Source organism: Suncus etruscus, chromosome 5 (genome assembly GCF_024139225.1).
Source record: "Suncus etruscus isolate mSunEtr1 chromosome 5, mSunEtr1.pri.cur, whole genome shotgun sequence".
Classification (NCBI taxonomy): Eukaryota; Metazoa; Chordata; class Mammalia; order Eulipotyphla; family Soricidae; genus Suncus; species Suncus etruscus.
This window is the reverse complement of record NC_064852.1, coordinates 82,826,448-82,849,251: the sequence shown is the minus strand read 5'-3', so window position 1 is coordinate 82,849,251 and position 22,804 is coordinate 82,826,448. Positions and strand designations below refer to the sequence as shown.

Genomic DNA, 22,804 nt, shown 5'->3' with positions numbered 1-22,804 from the left:
ATATATATCCAAAATGTTAGGAATATGTAAAAGGATATTACATCTGGTAAGTATTCTTTTTTTGTTCGTTTTTGGCCCACACTGGCAGAGCTCAGGGGTTACTCTTGGTTCTGCACTCAGAAATTGCTCCCAGCAGGCTTGGGGACCAAATGTGATGCTGGGAATCAAACCTGGGTTTGTCCTGAGTCGACTGCATACAAGGAAAATGCCCTACATCTGTGTTATTGCACAGGCCCCAATTATTCTTGTTTGTGATTAATGTTCTTTGTGTGTTTTTAATAAAATATTATACTGCTACCTCTGTAAATACTAAATAGGCATTAACCAAAAAATGAAAGTTGATTCAAAAAATACTTATAACTTTCTAAACTAGGAGGATAATTAATGAGTTCTTCCTTTCTTATAGTTTATGTCCTTACTTTAATTGTTCCCTTTGTTGGTAACAAAAAAAATCACAATTTTTTTTCTTCAGTAATAAAGCAATCTTTCCCTGACAACTTGCTCTAATCAAAGACATAAAACAAATCATAGAATTAGTTTTTCTATTTCCTCAAATAGTCTGACACAGTGCAAGTTTTTATCCTTGAAGATGACAAACTTATAGCCCTGGACATAATTTTGTTTCCATGGGAACAGACGAGAACTAATCGATTCTGTCTGTAACATAATCATAAAAAATTCTACAGGGAGAGAAAGAGAGAAGGAGTGACTATTGATACTATTTGTTATAGACCAAAACAATTTTCCAAATTGCTAATTTGGAGATAAGGTAAGATAAGAAATCATAAACTATGTGACTAATGAAAAATATATTTTGTCTTTACAGTGCAGTTGCATATCTCAAATATTTGCCTTTTTTCTCAGGTTTTTATTCATTAACTTATCTAGTTTTCTACACATTGTATTGTTGATCTTCTTATGGTTTCAGAACATGTTAGTATCATAGCATGCAAGTATGTAAAGTTTGAAAGCAAATTGAGTCATAAATCGCACAATAGAAGCATTCAAGATAAAAGTGCCAGCTGTAATAGAAAAAAATTCAGCATCATGTTTGTAATCAAGGTGTTTAAATAAAGATATTAGTTTAAAAAAAAGAATATAATATGTGGAAATGCTTTTCTCGTAGCTCAGCTTTTGCCAACAGACGTTCCAGTAACGATTATTTAGCTTCTCTGGGCCTGATTCTCATTTCTTTAAAGAGCAGGGAGTTGGACTAATTGTCCAATCAATGTATGTCTTTTAATGACCATCTTGAAAATTCTTCTTCTGGCATCTATATAATGCTCATAACTTGATTGTCAAATATTACCTATGTTCTCTCTCCTTGAATATTGTGATCACAGGAATAGTTACTGCTTCTTAATGCTTCCATTTCTCCCCTACACAATACAGTGCATATTCTTAGCTTTAGTTTCAAACAGCGACTCCTTAGTCATTTTCCTAGCTCAGTCTCCTTTCTTGATTCTCATACCCATATTTTAATTATACTCGAGTTGTCTCTTAGGCATCTCAAACTAAATAAGTCACAAACAGAATTTGTTTCTATGCCCTACAAAGCTTCTAAACTTCTCTGTTGGGTTAATGAGGACTTGTGGCTTAAGCCAGAAACCTGTGAATGAGATTAACCCCATCATTCTTCACCTTGCATATCAAGTCACTCACAGAAGTATTGATTGTCTCTCTTCTACTTTCTTTTCTCAAATGCAATCTTCCATTCCATGTTTTGTTTTATTCTTAACTTGATAATTTTCTACTACCACTGTGATCTTAAACTAAATGCACTTTTTCACTTAAAAGTCCATCTGAATTGTTGGAAATGTTTGCTATTGCTACTCTTCTTATTTTTGTTAAGCAGATAAGAAAACTGAAAATTAGAAAGTATAAAAAATAGTTTATTAAAGGTCATGCTGTGAGAACATAGAGTCAGGCCTTGAATCTGTTATGATTGCCTTGGCTGTTCCCTTAAATGGAGCTGTAATGTGATCCTCTTGCCCTCTCCTTTAGAGTCCTGGTGTCCATCTGCTTTCTTCTATGGCAGCTGTTCTCAAAGTGTGGTTTGCAGACAACTGGGGATTCCTTAGCCTTTTGGGGATGGAGGGTTATAGAGTCTATTCTTCCTGATAATACCAAGATAGCATTTGCCTTTTCTCCCCTTCCTGCTTTGGCATTTTCAATGCAAGTGCAAAAGTCATGGTTTGGCAGAAATTGAGCAGGGGTATCATGGGAGCAGAACTTGTGGTCTTCACCACTGCACACTCTCAGTAGAAAAAAGAGAATTACATAAAAGGACATTTTTGATTAAGCAGAAAATATTTCTGTATTAAATCAGATTGCACCAAACTTGTGTTTTTAATTTTTGTATGGTAAAAAGAAAGCTTGCAGGAGGCATCCTAAAGCACTTGTGTGATTCTGTGAGTGAAGAGTTGAATAAGCCACATTTTTCCTGAACCTGGAACACCATTTTTGTGTGAAATAAAAACTGACAAACTATAGTTATTCATATTCTGGTATTTGTCATCTATGTTCTCTAAAATGAATCAAAGAAAAAATGTCACTCCAAGAAAATCAAATGACAGATTTTGTTGTAAATGTAAAAATGGGAGCTTTCAAGTAGAAATTGGAACTTTGGAAAACGTTTACCTGCCACTGTGATTGAGACAACCTCCCAATATGTTGCAAATTTTCTGTTGAAATTAATGGTGATACTAACAAATGTGATTATTTTTTAATACTGGAGGATATAATTTGTCAAAATTTATAAATTAGTGGAGCAGTCTGTCAATAATTTCCAAGAGATGCATGTATGATAGTGCAAAATTCATCCAAAGAACAAGGCCAATCAAAAAATGCCCTAATATGGTTTTAGGTATTGAAACATAGACACTATTATTTGTAGAGTTTCAGCATGCATCAAAAATATTTATGAGGGGCCAGAGAGATAGCACAGCGGTAATGCATTTGCTTTGCATGCAGCCGATTCAGGACAGACAGTGGTTCGAATTCCACCATCCCATGTGGTCCCCTGTGCCTGCCAGGAGCACAGAGACAGGAGTAACCCTTGAACGCAGCAGGGTGTGACCCAAAGAATCAAAAAACAAAAACAGTCATGATTATTTGATAAATTAAAACACTTCCATTTTCCAGCTACACACATGTGCACACACATAGAAAGAGAGCTATTTTTCCATGTAAATGCTCTGTCTCAACAGATTGAATTCAGTCACAAACATAAGGATTTTAATCTTTATTTAAATGTATTCCTATAAAATAGAAATACAGAATTTTTTCCAAATGAAAAGCAAATTTATTAATTTCACCCACTGCTTTTTATATGGATGACAGTTATTTTTATAAAATCTGCTTTGTATATAAACATATTTTTATTTTAAAATTTTAGCATGGCATATATTGATAAATAAGTTTCCCCATAAGCAAAAACTATACATTTGAAGTATCAATAATATGAAAAAATGAAGGAATTCTGAAACAAAAATGTTTAAAAATTGCTACCTCAGGGTCGCTTTATACCTATTTGCCATTAATTCTTCTCCCATATTTTAATCTTCAGATTGCTCATATCATTCTCCACTTTGCCTTTATTTTGCCATAAAAGACTTAAGAGTGCTATATTATACTTAACTTTCTAGTCCTTTCTCTTGCCATGGTTTTTCTTTTCAAGCTTGTCTCCAGTAATAATGGACCACTCATATTTATCCCACTCTTCCTCCTCCATCTCACTGCTGAGCAATGACTTGCTGACTCTAGCTATCGTAATGTCTTTCTATCCATACTCCCTCAGCACCATACAGACTAATGGGTCAAATCCCAACTAGTATATAAACTGAAGCCAATATGATTTCCTCAGGGAAACTTCCTTGAACCATATGCTATTCCTTTCCCCTAGGAAGAATAAATTATTTATTTTTATGGATTTCAGACAGTAGCCAGCTGTGCATAGTTATATTATAATTTTTTGAGTAACAGCTACCTCTCCCACAGAACTCCCAACTTCATTAAGATCAGAGTTGTTTTCTTAATAATTTTTAAAAATATTTCCCATGGGATATGGCAACATTCTTTCCAGATTTAGAATTCTATAGTCCTTTCATATAATATGATGTTTTGTGAATGAAGGAATGTATTTGCTTTGCTTTATTTATCAATATTCACTCAAAATATTTGTTTTTTTAATCAAAGATTCTTTATATTTTTTTTGGTGGAATAGGGATTTGTACTACAACAGGCAACACTAAGGACTACTCCCATCATCTGTGCTCAGACGTCTTTCCTAAGAGATATTTCAGGAATCCTCAGTGTCAGGAATATTTACTTACTTACTTACTTACTTACTTACTTACTTACTTACTTACTTACTTACTTATTTATTTATTTATTTATTTATTTATTTATTTATTTATTTATTTATTTTGGTTATACCCAGTGGTGCTCAGGTGTTACTCCTGGCTCTGGACTCAGAAATAACTGCTGGCAGGCTTGGGGGAACATTTGGGATGCCGAGAATTCAACTGGGGTCCATCTGTGTTGGCCCCATGCAAGGCAAATGCTCTACCGCTGTGCTCTCTCCAGCCCCACAGTGTCAGGAATCTAATCAGGGTTACTGCATACAAAGCACATTTCTTAATCAGTTTATAAGTCTTTGTCCCAATTTATTTTAAAAATTATTATTGTAGGATAGACACCATGATTACATTGTTGCTAACATTTATAGCTTTCATGTAAGCAGTTATTGCACTTCCTCTTAACCAAAGTATTAAAGATCCACTACTACTGACCTTATATAATTTCTTATATAATTTTATTTCTTCCCTGCCCTGTTTTCTCCCCACTGATTGGGAATTTCAATTTTATAATCCAAGTCCAATCATCATTATACTGTTCACTCCCTGTCCATTTTCTTTTTCTGTATACCATAAATGAGTAAGCTCATCTTCTACTTATCCTCCCTCTAATTTATTCTTCCTAACATAACTTTTTTCAGTTTCATTCATATTTCATTGAAATGCAAGTTTTCATCTTTTCTTGTTGCTATCTAGTTCATCATAATGTGTATATATCACACTTTCTCAAGGCATTTATCTATTTTTGTACAACTAAGGTGATTCCTTATCCTTATGAAGCTCAGTGATGAATATAGGTGTGAATATATCTTTTTAAAGTAATGTTTTATTTGGGAGGTATATGCCATGAAGTGGGACCTCTGGGTTACCACTTTCCTACTGTTTCTGATTGTTATCAGTATTTTTGATATGTGTCATTCTCATTGATATGAAATGATCTGAGATTTTTTCCTTTCTGTCCTTGCAAGGACAGTTATGGATAAAATTTGGCATATTAAATTTGATGTATTTTAATAAAATATGCACATATATTCATTTATAATATATCCTACACCAAGACATCAGTAAGAATTAATTTTTAAAAGTCTACTCTAATAGGAATGTAAAATTATGTAAGAGTTATGTATAATGAATTCACAAAGTACAGGAAAGAAGAGGAAAAGAATTAAAATAGAACTGCCAAAGAACAGGTTAACCTAGGGGAAGCTCTACTCACTGTAGTTGTTAATGTCTTAGTCTTTCTAAATTTTGGGCAAAACCCAGGTCTTCTTGGAGAGAAAACGCTGAGATTCATTGACTTGTCTTTCAGTCAGGATTTAGAGGCAGCAGAACCATAAATTAGGGATTTCAAAGATAATTTATTGACTTACATTTGACCTATACTGAAATTATTTATTGAGGACCTTTACAAAAGAATAAGAAGATAAATTGTTTTCAAATAAACATTGATGATTTTGTGATGGACTCTTGTATGTAACCTCAGAGAAATGAGTGTAATATGTAAAGATTCTTGAAGTTGTTTCACATAAGAAATTTCACCAAATTTCTTTTTCAAATTCAGGAATTTACAAAACAAGAAATTTCAATTAAACAGAAACATATTTAAATCGTTATATTTTATGAAAATATATATCCATATAGATTTCAATTAAATATAGACATGTCTAATTAGTTATTTCTTTTTTTTTGTTATTTTTTGTTTTGGGTCACACCATGCAGTGCTCAGGGTTACGCTCAGAAATCACTTCTGCAGGCTCGAGGACCATATGGGATGCCGGGATTCAAACCACCGTCCTTCTGCATGTAAAGCAAATGCCTTACCTCCAGGCTATCTCTCCAGCTCCTAATTAGTTATTTCTTTATGAAAATATTTAACCAAATATAGTCATTACTTTAATAAAAATTGGATTAAGGAAGGTTAAATGATGCATTTGGGCAACTGTCAGTGTTTTACTCAATATAAACTAGATTTCTGATTTAGATTTCTGCATGCTTCTTATTTGGTTGTCAACTAGAAAACAAAATCAGCTGAACTAAATGCTCAACATGAATATAATCTTTATTTTCTCCTAAATAATCATTTTCATAGAAATATTTTAAAATGTTTGTCATGCTGTATCACCAATATTAAGAACTTCCTGAAGAAATTTTTATATTTAATTAGTAAGGAATGATAACAGACAAGTAGATTATGGATCTCTTATTTAGTCTTGCATATGCATACTCTTGCCACTTAGATAAATAAAAATCAATGAATTCATACTTCGTAGAGGTTGGTTGACCAGCTGGTCATTGAAATTAACATGAAATGGTTGAAAATATTAATTCCACTTTGTGTTGTTTAACATAAATTTAGAAAGTACAAACTATTTTTAATTAATTATCAATGTAATAAAATAAATTTTAAATCTCCTGAACTGTATACCATTGAAGGCATTAAAAATTCCATCACAAACCAAAAGACATTTATAGAATTTATATGGGAAATGGCATAATGTTTTGACAAGCATGATACCATATTTTAAAGATTTATAATAAACCTTTAAAATGAAATACAATAATTTATGAAAAATAAGCATACAGATATTCAAATAGTTTGTGATTATAAGTGATTTAAGATCAAACTACTGTTATTCATTTAAAATATAATAAGTTATATTATTTTTCTATGTTACTATAAGACCTAGAATTTTTCAGCTGTCAGCTCAGAATATCTGTGCAATGAACTGCTAAGAATGATAAGGTTCTTTAGGGATAAACTACTATGGAGACTAGAATAAGTGTGGAGGCAGATGCAGGGTGGGTGTTTGGGGATAGGAAAAATGTCACAGATGACTGATGATTACTCTGATGCTGTGTTTATATATCATCCTACTACATAACTGATATACACAATTGTATTTTTCTTATTATTTCTGTTTTCTTCTTGATTTAAAAATTATGATTTGGGCATAATACAAAATAAAATAACTGTTACCATGTATTTCAAAAATATGTAGTTGATTTCCTGTATTTTTGACAGTTTTGTCACATTTCTCATAGAAATGTTGAACAGGATCATTCCACATTGCTTAACTTCTTTCCTTTCCTCTCACAGCTGGGTGATAGGCATGAGTGAATATTCCTTTGTACTCTTTTCTCCTAAGGCCATTTTTGAAGCTCTGAGACACTTGTAAAACCAGTCAGTGAACATCTTATTTAAAGTACAGTGACTTACACTGTGAGGATGTTTGAAACCACAACAGAGGAAATGACTAGAGAAACTGAAAATTTATCATTTATGATGATATCATTTATGATGGCTAATACCAATAAAGTGCTGACTCATGACTGAACTTATTCTAAATGCTTTTACAATCATATTTTAAAAATCAAACCAGGAAATAGAGTAAATACAAAATCTAATCATTATACTAGTCACTTATAGAATGAACATTAACCATAGCATTGATCCCACTTTGTCCTGAAATCAGACATTACTGTAGATAAACACCTTAATACATATCTAACTTGGTAACTCAATTCTTGTATTACCCACAATTTAGAGATTAATACTAAAATGATGAGAAGGCTGCATTTTGCAGTCATGCAAATCATCAATGACAAATCAAGGTTTAGAGGAGCCAAGCTAAAAGCTTTATGTTTTTATATACCAAATGCAAAATTCAGAAAGAGTATACAAATGATCTTGGAGTAATTGATAAATAGCACATAGTAAAAAAAAGAAAATATGTTCTGCATTGTTTTAGAAAATATTCAGCAGACCTGAGGTAAAAAATAGTATGGGCAAAAAAACTTTGACTTCCCCATTAATGGTCACTTTTGTTTTGTGTGAAACAGATCACCTAAATTTCTTAGGCAAACTTTTTTCCTGTCCAGAGGTTTTATGAGTCCAGAATATTATCATAGCATTGTCATCCATAGTAATTTCTTAGATAATAGGTAAGATAAGTGGTGATAAAATAAGCAAGAGAGAAATAATAGGTCATAAACCATTTTCATTGACAAGTATTATTAACATTACTGATTACCAAAGGAATATTACAACATATCTTGACTCAGTGGTCTCAGTAAAAACTTGAACAAACATAACTTGGCTCATTGAAAATTATATGTGATGATGTTTCAAGGTAAAATTAACAGTGCAGCACCAAACGCACAGCTTACTACCTATACTTTCAGAAAAATAATGAAAGAAGCATTATATGACAATTTAGTTCATCTTAGATATGTATTAATCTTAGTTAATTAAGTTAGATACGTATTAATCTTAATCACTATAATTTTGTTTCTAATCTCATAATCTCATTTTAAACCTTTTATCATAGGCAATTCTTATGCAAGAAGCTCAACGTAATTAAATGTGCAGGATGAAAAGATGGCACAGACACTGCTGGTACCCCCGGGACCTGAAAGTTTCCGACTTTTTACTAGAGAATCTCTTGCTGCTATTGAAAAACGAGCTGCAGAAGAGAAAGCCAAGAAACCTACAAAGAAAGAACAAGACAATGATGATGAGAACAAACCAAAGCCAAACAGTGACTTGGAAGCTGGGAAGAACCTTCCATTTATCTATGGCGACATTCCTCCAGAGATGGTGTCAGAGCCACTGGAGGACTTGGACCCTTACTACATCAGTAAGAAAGTAAGGTTTTATTTTATACTTCTGAAAAATATGACTAAATATATTTCCATGATCTAACTAAACTCTCAGTTTTAATAGTCTTTTCTCTGGCTCTCATAAATATTGCTTCATATTTTTTCTATTGCTAAGGATTTTTAATACTTTTAATTGTCATGTACTTTGAAGCATTTGTATTAAAATAGAAATATATAGAAGTTTAGTGTAGGTATATTTAAAAGACATTAAGGATTAAACAAGTTATACAATTTTACAGAAATTTATTTAGTGACAATTAAAACTGGCTTCAACAAAGCAAAATATTTGCTGCTGACATTCTTATAGTTTTGACACAGGAGTAAGATCTATGCAAAAGAAAACTTTTGGGAATATATAATTTCCATTTTTTATTCTTATTTACTTGATAATGGATTTGTATTTTAATAGGCATCTAATAAATCTTTTATTTTACTTAGCACTTTTTTATAGGAATGTAATATATTGAGAAGTGTTTTTCATTCAGTCAGGCAGTTTAATTTTGTAGTCCACTAATTGGGAGTATAATTGGAAACTTTTCTTTTACGATTTTTTTTTTATTTTTGGTTTTTCGGGTCACACCCGTTTGATGCTCAGGGGTTACTTCTGGCTAAGCACTCAGAAATTGCCCCTGGCTTGGGGGGACCATATGGGACTCCGAGGGAATCGAACCGAGGTCCTTCCTTGGCTAGCGCTTGCAAGGCAGACACCTTACCTCTAGCGCCACCTCGCCAGCCCCAGCTTTTCTTAACCTTATTTAATTTAGAAGACTAGATTTTGAAAGGTTCACTTTTTGTTAAAACATTGCCAAGGGGGAAATTGTTCAGGACTGAAGACCGAAAAATTAACCTCTCACGTTTTTGTATCCATATTTTCCTTAGGTCCACATTTATAATTGCCTTACTACTGTGAAAATAACCATACATAATTAGAAAATATACATTAGCTATAGAAGTTCGATGATTTCTATAGTGAAATCCACTGTGTATATTTTGTATATGAAACAAAAAGTGTGATAGATTTTCTGCTGTCTAATGAAGTATTTTAGCATTTTATGAAATTTCATATTTTATAATCATAAAAATAAATAGCTCTATGAGGAAACTAGAAATTAATCAATATCACTGTGAATTGATGACCAAATATTTAATAAAACTAATAATTTTTTATTAGGCAAACCAGCACTTTTAAAAGAAAAACCTGAGAGTCATCATCATTTAAGAAGCATACAATTTAACTTAATAGGACAGTAGAGGCTAAAGCACATGACAATGAACTCTTCAGTCATGTAACTGACTCTGTTTGCTAGAACTCTAAAGAAGGCCAACTCACAGTGATATTTGTTAATATATTCTAAGGATCTGTAGAAATAGTTCAAAAGATTGAAGTACTTACTTTGTATGTGGGGACCTAGATTTGGATTCAGTCTCTGGAACCACCTGATTGCTGAGCAACACTAAGTATGCCCCACTCTCTACTCCAAACAGAAAAAGAATATTAAAACACAAATTATGATTCCAAGGTATGGGATTAGGGAATGTACGTTTTGTCAAGCATTTGGGTGCGATTAATGTTGCATGGGCCACGCTTTGAGTAGCAAAATTTAAATTATTGTAGAGTTATGAAAACAAGCTATAGAGATACTTTATTTTTTCACTTAATTTTATAAAAAGCAGTTTGAATATGCATCCATATACTTCTATAAACATTTATTCCTGTGGCCGGAGTGGTAGCACAGAGGGAGGACATTTTTTGCCTTACATGCAACTGACCCAGGATGGACTCAGGTTCAATCCTCAGCATTCCATATTGCTCCCTGAGCCAGAAAGAATTTTTGAGTGCAGGGCCAGGAGTAATCCCTGAGCACCACCAGATATGACACAAAAACAAAAACAAAACAAAAAACATTATTTCTAATTTTTACTATAAAATCAAGAGGTTTTTTTAATTTAGCTCCTCTATTATACAGTTATGACAACAATATATACCTTAAGAACTGGATTTTTCCCCATAAACTACATATTCAAGGAATATCCTTGCAAAAATACCTACAAGAAAGGGAAATGCTATAAATAAAAAAATGAAACAATAAAATTAATTGAAATAAGAGAATAGCAGACAAACAAACATCAGCATTTTCCTGAGCAGAAAGATATTTTATATTACCACTGAAAGCTTTTTATTCTATAAGTCAAGGTCACAACACTGGGGGAATAATACTGAATACTTCATCATTTGATTAAATTTACTTGTCTGATTCCATCATCCGAAACAGTTTTACTGTGTTATGTTTTCCCATAGATCTGACTAAAGGAAAATGGTTTATGACATAACAATTTCAGCCAAAGTGCTAATTATGTATTTCACTGTAAGCCTATTTTCTGATATTATATGTCAGACTCCCATGTTTGGTTAATGGAAATCTGCCACTAGGAAAATGAATTATCCTTAACAATGTCAGTTTTTATTGTCTCCAGTCTAGAAACCAAACTTGGATTCAGATTTAATCATAGTGGCCATGACCCATTTTGGGAGACATCTAAAAAGCCTCTTTAGTGTAAGATGCATGTGAATAAATATGAAGATTCAGGGGCCAAAGTGGCTGTACAGTTAGAAGGGCACTTCCATGCATGTGGCTGATCTGGGTTCAATCCCAAACACCTCATACAGTCCCATAAACACCACCAAGAGTGATCCCTGAGAAAAGAGCCAAGAGTAAGTTTTATAACAATAGCAACTAAATACAAAATAAATTTTGTAGTTGCTATTAAAAAAAAAAAAGTAAGCCATGGGCAAAGGTAGGAATAAGCCTTAAGCACAGCAGGGCGAGGTGTGTCCCCAAAATCTTTAAATAGCTTGTACTATTATATAAAATAGTATTTTATATACTACTAGTATGTAAAATAACAGAAGTTATCAAGTTTGCTGGGAATTTTGTGTTACTTGTATGAAATAATGCAGATTGGGGGCTGGAGTGATAGCATAGTGGGTAGGGCATTTGCCTTACATGCGGCCAACCCTGGTTTGATCTCCGGCATCTGATATAGTCCCCTAAGCACCCCAAAAGTGATTTCTAAGTTCAGAGCTAGGAGTAATCACTGAGTACTGCTGGGAGTGGAAGAAAGGAAAAAGAAAGAAGAAAGGAAAAAAGAAAGAAAAGAAAGAAAGAAAGAAAGAAAGAAAGAAAGAAAGAAAGAAAGAAAGAAAGAAAGAAAGAAAGAAAGAAAGAAAGAAAGAAAGAAAGAAAGAAAGAAAGAAAGAAAGAAAGAAAGAAAGAAAGAAAGAAAGAAAGAAAGAAAGAAAGAAAGAAAGAAAAGAAAGAAGAAAGAAAGAAAGAGAGAGAAAGAAAGAAAGAGGAAAAGATGAAAGAAAGAAGAAAAGATGAAAGAAAGAAAAAAGAAGAAAGAAGAAAGAAAGAAAGAAAGAAAGAAAGAGGAAAAGATGAAAGAAAGAAGAAAAGATGAAAGAGAAAAAAGAAGAAAGAAAGGAAGAGGAAAAGATGAAAGAAAGAAAAAAGAAAAAAGAAAGAAAGAAAGAAATAGAGAGAGAAAGAAAGAAAGAAAGAGAGAAAGAAAGAAAGAAAGAGAGAAAGAAAGAAAGAGAAAGAGAGGGAGAGAGAAAGAGGAGAGAGAAAGAGGGAGAAAGAAAGAAAGGAAGGAAGGAAGGAAGAAAGAAAGAAAGAAAGAAAGAAAGAAAGAAAGAAAGAAAGAAAGAAAGAAAGAAAGAAAGAAAGAAAGAAAGAAAGAAAGAAAGAAAAGATGAAAGAAGAAAGAAAGAAAGAAAGAAAGAAAGAAAGAGAAGGAAAAGAAGGAAGGAGGGAGGGAGGGAGGAAGAAAGAAAGAAAGAAAGAGGAAAAGATGAAAGAAAGAAGAAAAGATGAAAGAAAGAAAAAAGAAGAAAGAAGAAAGAAAGAAAGAAAGAGGAAAAGATGAAAGAAAGAAGAAAAGATGAAAGAGGAAAAAGAAGAAAGAAAGAAAGAGGAAAAGATGAAAGAAAGAAAAAAGAAGAAAAAAGAAAGAAAGAAAGAAAGAAAGAGGAAAAGATGAAAGAAGAAAGAAAGAAAGAAAGAAAGAGGAAAAGATGAAAGAAGAAAGAAAGAAAGAAAGAAAGAAAGAAAGAAAGAAAGAAAGAAAGAAAGAAAGAAAGAAAGAAAGAAAGAAAGAAAGAAAGAAAGAAAGAAAGAAAGAAAGAAAGAAAGAAAGAAAGAGAAGGAAAAGAAGGAAGGAAGGAGGGAGAAAGAAAGAAAGAAAGAAAGAAAGAAAGAAAGAAAGAAAGAAAGAAAGAAAGAAAGAAAGAGAAAGAAAGAAAGAAAGAAAGAAAGAAAGAAGAAAGAAGAAAGAAAGAAAGAAAGAAAGAAAGAAAGAAAGAAAGAAAGAAAGAAAGAAAGAAAGAAAGAAAGAAGAAAGAAAGAAAGAAAGAAAGAAAGAAAGAGAAGGAAAAGAAAGAAGGAAAGAGGGAGGGAGGGAGGGAGGAAGGAAGAAAGAAAGAAAGAAATAAAGAAAGAAAGAAAGAAAGAAAGAAAGAAAGAAAGAAAGAAAGAAAGAAAGAAAGAAAGAAAGAAAGAAGAAAGAAAGAAAGAAAGAAAGAAAGAAGAAAGAAAGAGAAGGAAAAGAAAGAAGGAAAGAGGGAGGGAGGGAGGAAGGAAGGAAGGAAGGAAGGAAGGAAGAAAGAAAGAAAGAAAGAAAGAAAGAAAGAAAGAAAGAAAGAAAGAAAGAATGAAAGAAAGAAAGAAAGAAAAGAAGAAGAAAAGAAAGAAAGAAAAGAAGAAAGAAAGAAAGAAAGAAGAAAGAAAGAAAGAAAGAGAAGGAAAAGAAAGAAGGAAGGAGAGGAGGGAGGGAGGAAGAAAGGAAGAGGGAGGAAGGAAGGAAGGAAGAAGGAAGGAAGGAAGGAAGGAAGGAAGGAAGAAGGAAGGAAGGAAGGAAGGAAGGAAGGAAGGAAGGAAAGTAAAGATGAAGGGCATTCTGAAACTATAAGCATTATTTCCCTGCCTGGATCAATCATGCATTTTATAGTCAAATAAGCACTTTAGTCAAATAAGCACTCACAATAATATTTAAACAGAACAGATAATTTAAAAAACAATGTATTAACAAAAATAGCTCTCTGTTTTGTTCATACTTATCTTTGATTTGGGGATCACTTAGCAGCAGTGTTTAGGGCTTACTTGGCTTTGCACTTAGGGACAATAGGGGATGTGAGGGATTGAACTTGGGTAAACCACAAGCAAAGTAAATGCCCTATCTGCTGTATTATCTCTACTCTCATAGTATTCTTACTTTTAAAGACACCGTTTAAGTGTCTTAAGTGACATAACTAATTGTACATTTAGAAAACTATTAAGGTAGGTGCTATTAGCCTTTTCTTACGATGGGAAGGCAAAGCCCAGAGAGGATTGGTAGCCTGGCCAAAGTTACATGAACTCAGGATTTTAATTCAAGATGGCTCCAGAGGTAGAGTCATTACCCCTTAAATAAAATCATACATAGTGCCAATTAACATTTAATATTAAATATTAATTAACAATTAATATTAAAATGTTTGTTTAATCTATAGGTTTTTAATTTTTTTAACTGAAACTGCTCTATTAGGTATTACACTAAATTTTGCTTCAAATAGCAAAATTTATGTGAACCTATACGATATGTATTTATTTGGGAAAAGAAGCAAGAGGCATTTCTGAGTACATAACAAACTATTCTTTCATCTGTAAGACTCTGCCTTTCTAGCAATAAATTTAAAGTTATATCATTACTTTGTGAAAAGATTATGAATGTGTCTCTTCTCCAAGTATATCTCCTCTCAGATAATTTTTAGTTTAGCTATGATCCTCAGAAACATCAGAAGCTTAGATTTCAAATGTCATTCTTACAATGCTTCCACTATACAGAAAATTAGCACTTTATTCTCATATCTTTGTTATTTTTTTAAATAGGTGCCATTCCTGGTGGTGCTTATGGGGAAGAGAGATGTAGAGTCACACTCAATATGCAGGGGATCAAACTCAGCCTTTCAAATTAGGCATGCGTTTAATCACTTTGATGCCTAGGCCTCACTCATTTGGAACAGGTTTTTTTTTTTGGTATGTCCAGTGATGTCCTCCAGAAAAAAACTAGGAGTTTTCTTTTTAATGCCTATTCTAGTTCCTGTAAATTCAAGGAAGATGTCTATTAGCATGTTTTAATACAGTTTGTCTCATAAGAACAGGAAGAAAAGAGGAATCCATGTTGAAAAGAACAGTTCATCCCTGTTCACTCTGCTCTTGGAAATTTTTCCAAATAAAATTCTTCCCTAAAATTACAGATTACAACTTCTTTTTCAGAAAGGTTGTTAAAAAAACATAAGTAACTGAACTTGAAATTATTGTGAACTTTTACATGCTACAGCTGTCACCAAATGCCTAAATGAATCTAGATAATTTGAATGTAATATTACATTATCTAATCCTACTGAATCTAGAAAATTCTTAATGCATTTTTATTCCAAGGACATTCTTCTGAATGTCTCCTGTCCATTGTGGGTAATATTGCTAATTATATTGCTCATTATGTGGGTTATTGCTAGTAAGGAACTAGCAATTTATGAATTTATGAAGTGCAGTTAATAGAAAATTATTGGCTATGTAATTTTTGACTCTATAGACTGGAATATAAAATATTATGTACAAAGAAATTGTTTTCTCTGCTCTTTATAATCACAGATAAATATTTTGTCTACCTAATTAAATAAAGCATATTATCAGTTTATGTAAATATGTGGGCTACAGTCCTTAGAGGATAATATATTATTAAAAATGGATACATAAATTAGCTATCTTAAAGGCCAATAACATTTTAAAGGTAAACCTATACTTAATTAAAACAAGTATTTAGTTGTAAACCATGCTATTAAATATGGTAAAAATGGAGAGAATGAAGATTATAGGTTCTTTATATGCAAATGGTTTATAATATCTAACCTAGTCCTCAGTAGAATTAATGCTATATTTAAATTACTACTTGACTCTAATTACCAGCAACAGGGCAATGTGTGCACTACAACTTACTGATAATGGCAAACAGGCAGTGATCAGAAGGTACTATAAACAGGCTGGATGAAGTGATTTTGAGATCTGAGGATATTCTCAGCTCAGCATTGACAACAAATTAGAATGACATCAGAAATTATGAGAAAAATATTTTGCTTGTAACTCCTCCAGAAATTCTATTTATTTGTCTTAGAGTGGGAAACAAACACTGTTAATTTTTACTAATATATTTTAAAAGGTAATCAGGACAAAGAATCTCTGTTTTCAAATGTGGTATACTGAAAGTTAGGTCTTATTATTAGGTCTGTGATGAACCAGCTGTAAGCACAGATTTATGTTCTTATGATATCTTTTTCTGGCTTTCTAGAACATTCACTTTCTGAATTGAATGATTAACTGACAAGCTATTGATGGAATAAGCAAGTGGATTTAATTAGCTAGAACAGAGGTGCTATGTAATCACATAATGCTAAGTTTTTGGTGATATGCTTCAAATCATAGGGATTTTAGCTATGAAATGTTCTTTGAAATAATCTGTCATCTGAGTTGTCAATAACACTTGCCTTTCTTAGTATTATCAACAGACTTACAGAACCAGACAAAGAGACACATTTTAAAGTATGGCAACTACCAAAAAAATAGCTAGCTATCATAAACAGTAGGGTTTAAATATTTGCTGAAAAATTTTATGAAAATTATTTTAGTAGAGATATATGAAATGTAACTTGAAAAGTTACTAGAGCTGGCAATAGATGGTAAGCATTAAAGAAAATTGGAATTTCTAAAGGTACCTTATTTTATAAAAAATTTATATAGATCATCAGGTTTCTTTTTATCAGGAGCTGGAATCTTGGAGACAACATAATAGTGACTCATATTTTTAGTTGTGAATATATGCTAGCTTAAGGGAGAAATGTCTAGGTTTATTATTAGGGTATAGCAAATAAATGAACAAATTCTGTATAAAGTTTTTCATGTGTGTAAATGCTTCAGTAAGCCATATGTCTAATTTTTGTTGTATTTTGTTTTTCAGACTTTTATAGTATTGAATAAAGGGAAGGCAATTTTCCGATTCAGTGCCACCTCTGCCTTGTACATTTTAACTCCGCTAAACCCTGTTAGAAAAATTGCAATTAAAATTTTGGTACATTCATATCCTTTTTTGTATGAGATGTCTAATTTACATTTCTAGTTGTTTATTTTGTAGAAAATAAAATTCTTATTTATATATACACAGGCTTGGATAAACATGTTTTGAGACTAGTGGTGCTGTTGATGGTTGTTTCATTAGTTCTTATTTGTTTTTTTATACTTTTGATAAGATTATTATATATTGACATATTCTAGAAACTAAAATGCAGCTATAGCAGTGGATATAAAGAATGTTGAACAATTATGATAATGAATGATAAGAAATGGATTGCACAATAATCATAACTCTCCTCTTATATTTTTGTTGTCCTAAATTAGCCCATACAGAACCACTGTTGAAGAACTAAACTTCATTGTTGTTAATGTTATTATTTATATTAGCAAATATTCCAGCTTTTGTGCTTTACCTATTACGTTGTGACTTCACCCTCTGAAAATACTTACTAAGTTCTTACCCTATGTGCCTATATATCTATTTGGTACTATATCTAAAAATTGTATTAAATTTGAGCTACTTATAATATAGGCAAAAGTGTATTTAGGAGCTGTACTCAAGAATGTGTATTTTATATGGACAGATTCATAGCAAGATTACATAAGTAATAAGAGAAATGATATACTTGTTGACTGACAGCAAAAGTAAGATTAATAAACTTTGTAAATATCCTTAAATTCTCTTATTCCATGTTGTAAATTAGTTTTATATTAAATAAATTTAAATATTTTACATTAAAATGAATTGTAATGTATCTTAAAATATGAAAATAATTATTATAATATAGCATAATTGAGGTCCCAAGAGAAAATATTACAGCAACTGGTAAGGGAAGTTTTAAATTAGTATTTATCTTCTTAGTCATAGTATAAATTACCATAACTAGATAGCCTGCTAAGTTCTTTTATAAACTAAAAGTGGAAATGAAGATTAGCAAATTATATTAACATATAAGCAAAAACTCTAACTCTTCCTTTATTCTTATGTTTACAAATTCCTAAGGAATATGTTAGATCACTCTGAGACTAGCAAAATACTTTAGTACTATAAAATTCTCAAATTTGACATTTTTGTATAATACATAGATTTCCATGCTTTTATATTATATTAATGATCTTTTTGTAAGTGTAATATTAAATTATATTTTAGTACAACTTTAACACTTATGTTACACTGTACTGTCTACTGAAAAAAGTCATTTTCTCATGAAAAATTGTCACAAAAATGTTTAGAAAATAAATTTCCATTTACTTTTGGTATAGATCTCACTATTAAATTTAGTTTAATGAGGAAAAAGTATAAAATGAAAAGAGACTGGATACTAGAAGATAGCAGATAGAAGATAAAAGATAGCAGAGTCTCAGATTGTTTTTGTTTTGGGGGGGTGGTCACACCCGGCAGCGCTCAGGGGTTTCTCCTGACTCTATGCTCAGAAATCACTCCTGGCAGACTCGGGGGACCATATGGGATGCCGGGATTCGAACCAGCATCCTTCTGCATGCAAGGCAAGCACCTTACCCCCATGCTATCTCTCCGGCCCCCAGAGTCTCAGATTTAACTTCGAGTACTGCATAGTGCAGAGGAAAGAGAAAGTGGAAGAGAGAGGGAGAATAAGAGAGACAGATTAAACCAATAGTATATGGCATATATATGGCATATACATATATATGTGACATAATATGTGATATATTTTTATGTATTTGGTTTTATTTATTATTTATTTATTTAAAATAAACAATGCTAATGTTGCAGGTAATTTTTATTAATGATTTGTTGTTCTGAATCATTTGTAAATGGACAGAGTATTTTTTCCTTAACAATAACCTACTTTATTCAGCATGCTTATTATGTGCACTATTTTGACTAACTGTGTATTCATGACCTTGAGTAGCCCTCCAGACTGGACAAAGAATGTAGAGTAAGTAGAATTGACTCCTTAATATGAAAAATGCTCTCAAATTTTCTAGTAATTTCTTTAAGGTGTGGTTGGTTGTATGATTTCTACTCTTTGAAATCAGACTAAGAACTTCTAAGAAAAAAGTTATTTCCATACTATAAATGAAGATAAGGATAGTGCAGGAGTTTTCCGTCTATTAGGAAAAAACATTTTTTCAAAAACAACTTATGATATTATTTATTTAAGAAAGGTTATCAATAATCTTTATCAATACTAACTGATAAATTAAACCAATAATTTTTTTTGTTTTTTTGGGCCACACCCGTTTGATGCTCAGGGGTTACTCCTGGCTTAGAAATTGCCCCTGGCTTGGGGGGACCATATGGGAAGCCGGGGGATCGAACTGCAGTCCTTCCTTGGCTAGCGCTTGCAAGGCAGATACCTTACCTCTAGCGCCACCTCGCCAGCCCCTAAATTAAACCAATAATTTTTCTGAGAATTAAGATTTAGTCTTTTCTTCAAGCTCATGTTCTTACTTAAACATATATCTTACTTGCTTATCTCTATATTTCTTTGCTTTCTAATTTCCACCCTAGAATAATAATTTTTCTCTTGAACATTTACTTTTCCATGTTTTGTCACACGTCTTTCTAAATAATTTTCTTCTTTTTTTGTTTTTTTGTTTGTTTGTTTTGTTTTTGGGTCACAACCGGCAGTGCTCAGGGATTACTCCTGGCTTGACACTCAGAAATAGCCCTTAGCAGGCTCAGGGGACCATATGGGATGCCAGGATTCGGACCACCTTTCTTCTGGATGTAAGGCAAACGCCCTTACCTCCATGCTGTCTCTTCGGCCCCTCTAAATAATTTTCATTAAAACAAATGAAGAAATAAGATTTAATCATAGTTGCATATTTAATATATAAATGCAATGACCGGTGTTACTAATGAGTGACATAATTTGATTACAGAATATTATTGTTAGTATATTCTAATAAAATAGATACAGGTATTTCTATTAGGTTTTGGACTTAATATGTTATATTGTGGTATTTAGAAAAATACATTTAGGGGCTGGAGCAATAACACAGTAGGTAGTGCATTTGCTTTACAAGCAGCCAACTCAAGTTCAATCCCAGACATGCCATATGGTTACTTGAGCCTGCCAGTAGTAATTTCTGAATGAAGAGCCAGAAGTAACCCCTGAGCACTGCCAGGTGTGGCCCAAAGAGCAAAAAAAAATGCTGTAAATAAAGAAAAATGCATTTATGTAAATACAATAATTGTTTTAATTATTAAAACAATGAACAATTAAATTATTGTTAAGTTACTAAAACAATTAATAAGTGTTTTATCTCTGGTATTAAGTGCCTCCTGCCCCTAGAGAAACATGTTTCCCCTAAAGGCCCAGGAGTAACATGTTTGACTCTGTTGGTCCTCAAACATTGCCAAGTATAACTCTGGATGCCTTTAGCTCCATAGGGCTTAAGCAGCACTGCATCTGAAGACATAGGGTGAATTCTTATGGTGAATGACTCAGTATTGGTTATGTTTGGCCCCCAGATCCATGAGTCCTATCCACCACCCCAAATATATATATATACATATAGTTTGTTTAGTCATTATATTCACACTAAAACAGTGTATGTTATTTATAAAACAAATGAGAATATAAATAAGCAGTAACGTAGGCAATACTGCTTTTAAAAATAATTGGGCTTAAGAGGAAAACATGATTAAGGGCAGATGATTAAAACATGAATCTTTTATCAGAACACAGAACAATAACATTATCAATACAATGATACTGATTCAGTTAAATCTCTATAGACATTTGTACTTAATAAAATGATAGCCAAATATAGCTTTTTACTCTCAGTCCCTTTTAACTTCTTTCTTGAGAAGGGGATGAGGCCATTGATATGATGTCTTCAAAATAAAATATTTGGTTCCTTATTTTAATAGACAAAAATGCCTATTCTGCTTGATGGGATAGGGTACTTTCTTTGCTTACAGCTGACCATGATGGTTTGACCACCAACATACAAAATTGTGCCCAAAGCAGCCAGGAGTATGTCCTAAGTGTAGAGCAAGGAGTAAACCCTGAGCATTGCAAGAGTTCCCCCAAAAATAAATTTTATAAAAATAAAAGACTTGGGGCCCAGACTGATAGCACAAAGGTAACATGTTTGCCTTGCACGTGGCCAACACAGGACAGAACCTGGTTCGAATCCCAGCATCCCATATGGTCCCCTGAGCCTGCCAGGAGCGATTTCTGAGTGTAGAACCAGGAGTAACCCCTGAGCGCAGCGGGTGTGACCCAAAAACCAAAAAAATAAAATAAAATATTCCAATCATCAAGAAATTTGAATGGAATATGATATTATGAGCAAATGAATAAGAAAACTGCCTTTAGAAATATCTAATAAGGACCTTGTGGCTACTGCAATAATTTTGGTTAGTCTAATTTTAAGACAGTATTTACTTCATATTGATCTTAATAAATCATAATATGAAGGTGACCATTAATTTTTCATTATTATTTTTATTTGACTTCTAAAAATCAAGATTTTATATGTAATTTGTGTTACATTTTGATCATAAAATACTGTTCCATCAATAAAGCATACATTATTCAAATATAAATAGTTTAATATTTACCTTTGGGGAAAATATTACTGCTTATATTTAACACTTTATTTAGACTAGTAAGATTAAATAATATGGTAAATTATTTGTAAGTGAAAAAGAGGAGTTTTAATATCTGAAATGCTACAACAGCATAGGATTTGTTACATGTTCAATACTTTGTAATAGTTAAGATAAAATTCTTAGTGTTTGTTTTTTTTCCCTCTAGGTACACATTCACTGGGATCTATACTTTTGAGTCCCTTATAAAAATCTTAGCCAGAGGGTTTTGCTTAGAAGATTTTACATTCCTTCGTGATCCATGGAATTGGCTGGATTTCAGTGTTATTGTGATGGCGTGAGTATTTTTAAAAATATGTTAATATTAGAAAAATAAAAATAAATGCAATATAAAACAGGTTGCTGAGAAAAACTTTAATGTAAGGTTTACTTATTAGTCAAATTATTTGCATAATTTATATATTATTGTTTTGCTTTTTAATTTAAATATTTCAAAATGTATATTATAAAACTAAATAATTCAGGTAAAATTGGCATAATATATATTTTAGTTTATATGTAAATTTTTGTATGTCAATGTTTAATATTTTGATACCATTGTAAATGATAACTTTTTAATTAAATCTGTGCTTCATATATTGAAGGATTCCTAATTTAAAAAAGTAAACAAATAAATGGACAATAAATGGAATTACTTTATCATCATATTCTGATATCTCATCAAAATGAGTTTATTTATTAACTATAACTTAATACCACCAACTGTTCTTTTAATTAAATTCACAAATAAGCTTGTTCAAATTAACCTGAAACAAAGCAACAATATTTTATTTTTTAAAAGCAGCTTTCATTCTATGATATCCTGCTATCTGTAGCAATTTGATGTATTAAATTCTAAGACTTCATATGTCAAGTCCAGTATTAAGTCTTTAATATAAACATTACAAAAGCCATGAGTAATTCTGATTTAATTCTACAGGTATGTAACAGAATTTGTAAACCTAGGCAATCTTTCAGCTCTTCGAACTTTCAGAGTCTTGAGAGCTCTGAAAACTATTTCTGTAATTCCAGGT

General features: G+C 32.0%; 1 protein-coding gene across 1 annotated transcript in view; it reads left to right on the top strand.

Annotated features, from left to right (window-relative positions):
• LOC126009195 (sodium channel protein type 3 subunit alpha) overlaps positions 1 to 22,804 on the top strand; it is a 125,829-nt gene that overhangs the window by 20,304 nt on the left and 82,721 nt on the right. Inside the window, exons 2-5 of the mRNA XM_049773564.1 lie at positions 8,687 to 9,003; positions 17,073 to 17,191; positions 19,015 to 19,104; positions 21,940 to 22,068. Of these exons, the coding sequence (XP_049629521.1) occupies positions 8,737 to 9,003; positions 17,073 to 17,191; positions 19,015 to 19,104; positions 21,940 to 22,068 (605 nt within the window). The 5' untranslated portion in view covers positions 8,687 to 8,736. The remainder of the gene's footprint in view (positions 1 to 8,686; positions 9,004 to 17,072; positions 17,192 to 19,014; positions 19,105 to 21,939; positions 22,069 to 22,804) is intronic.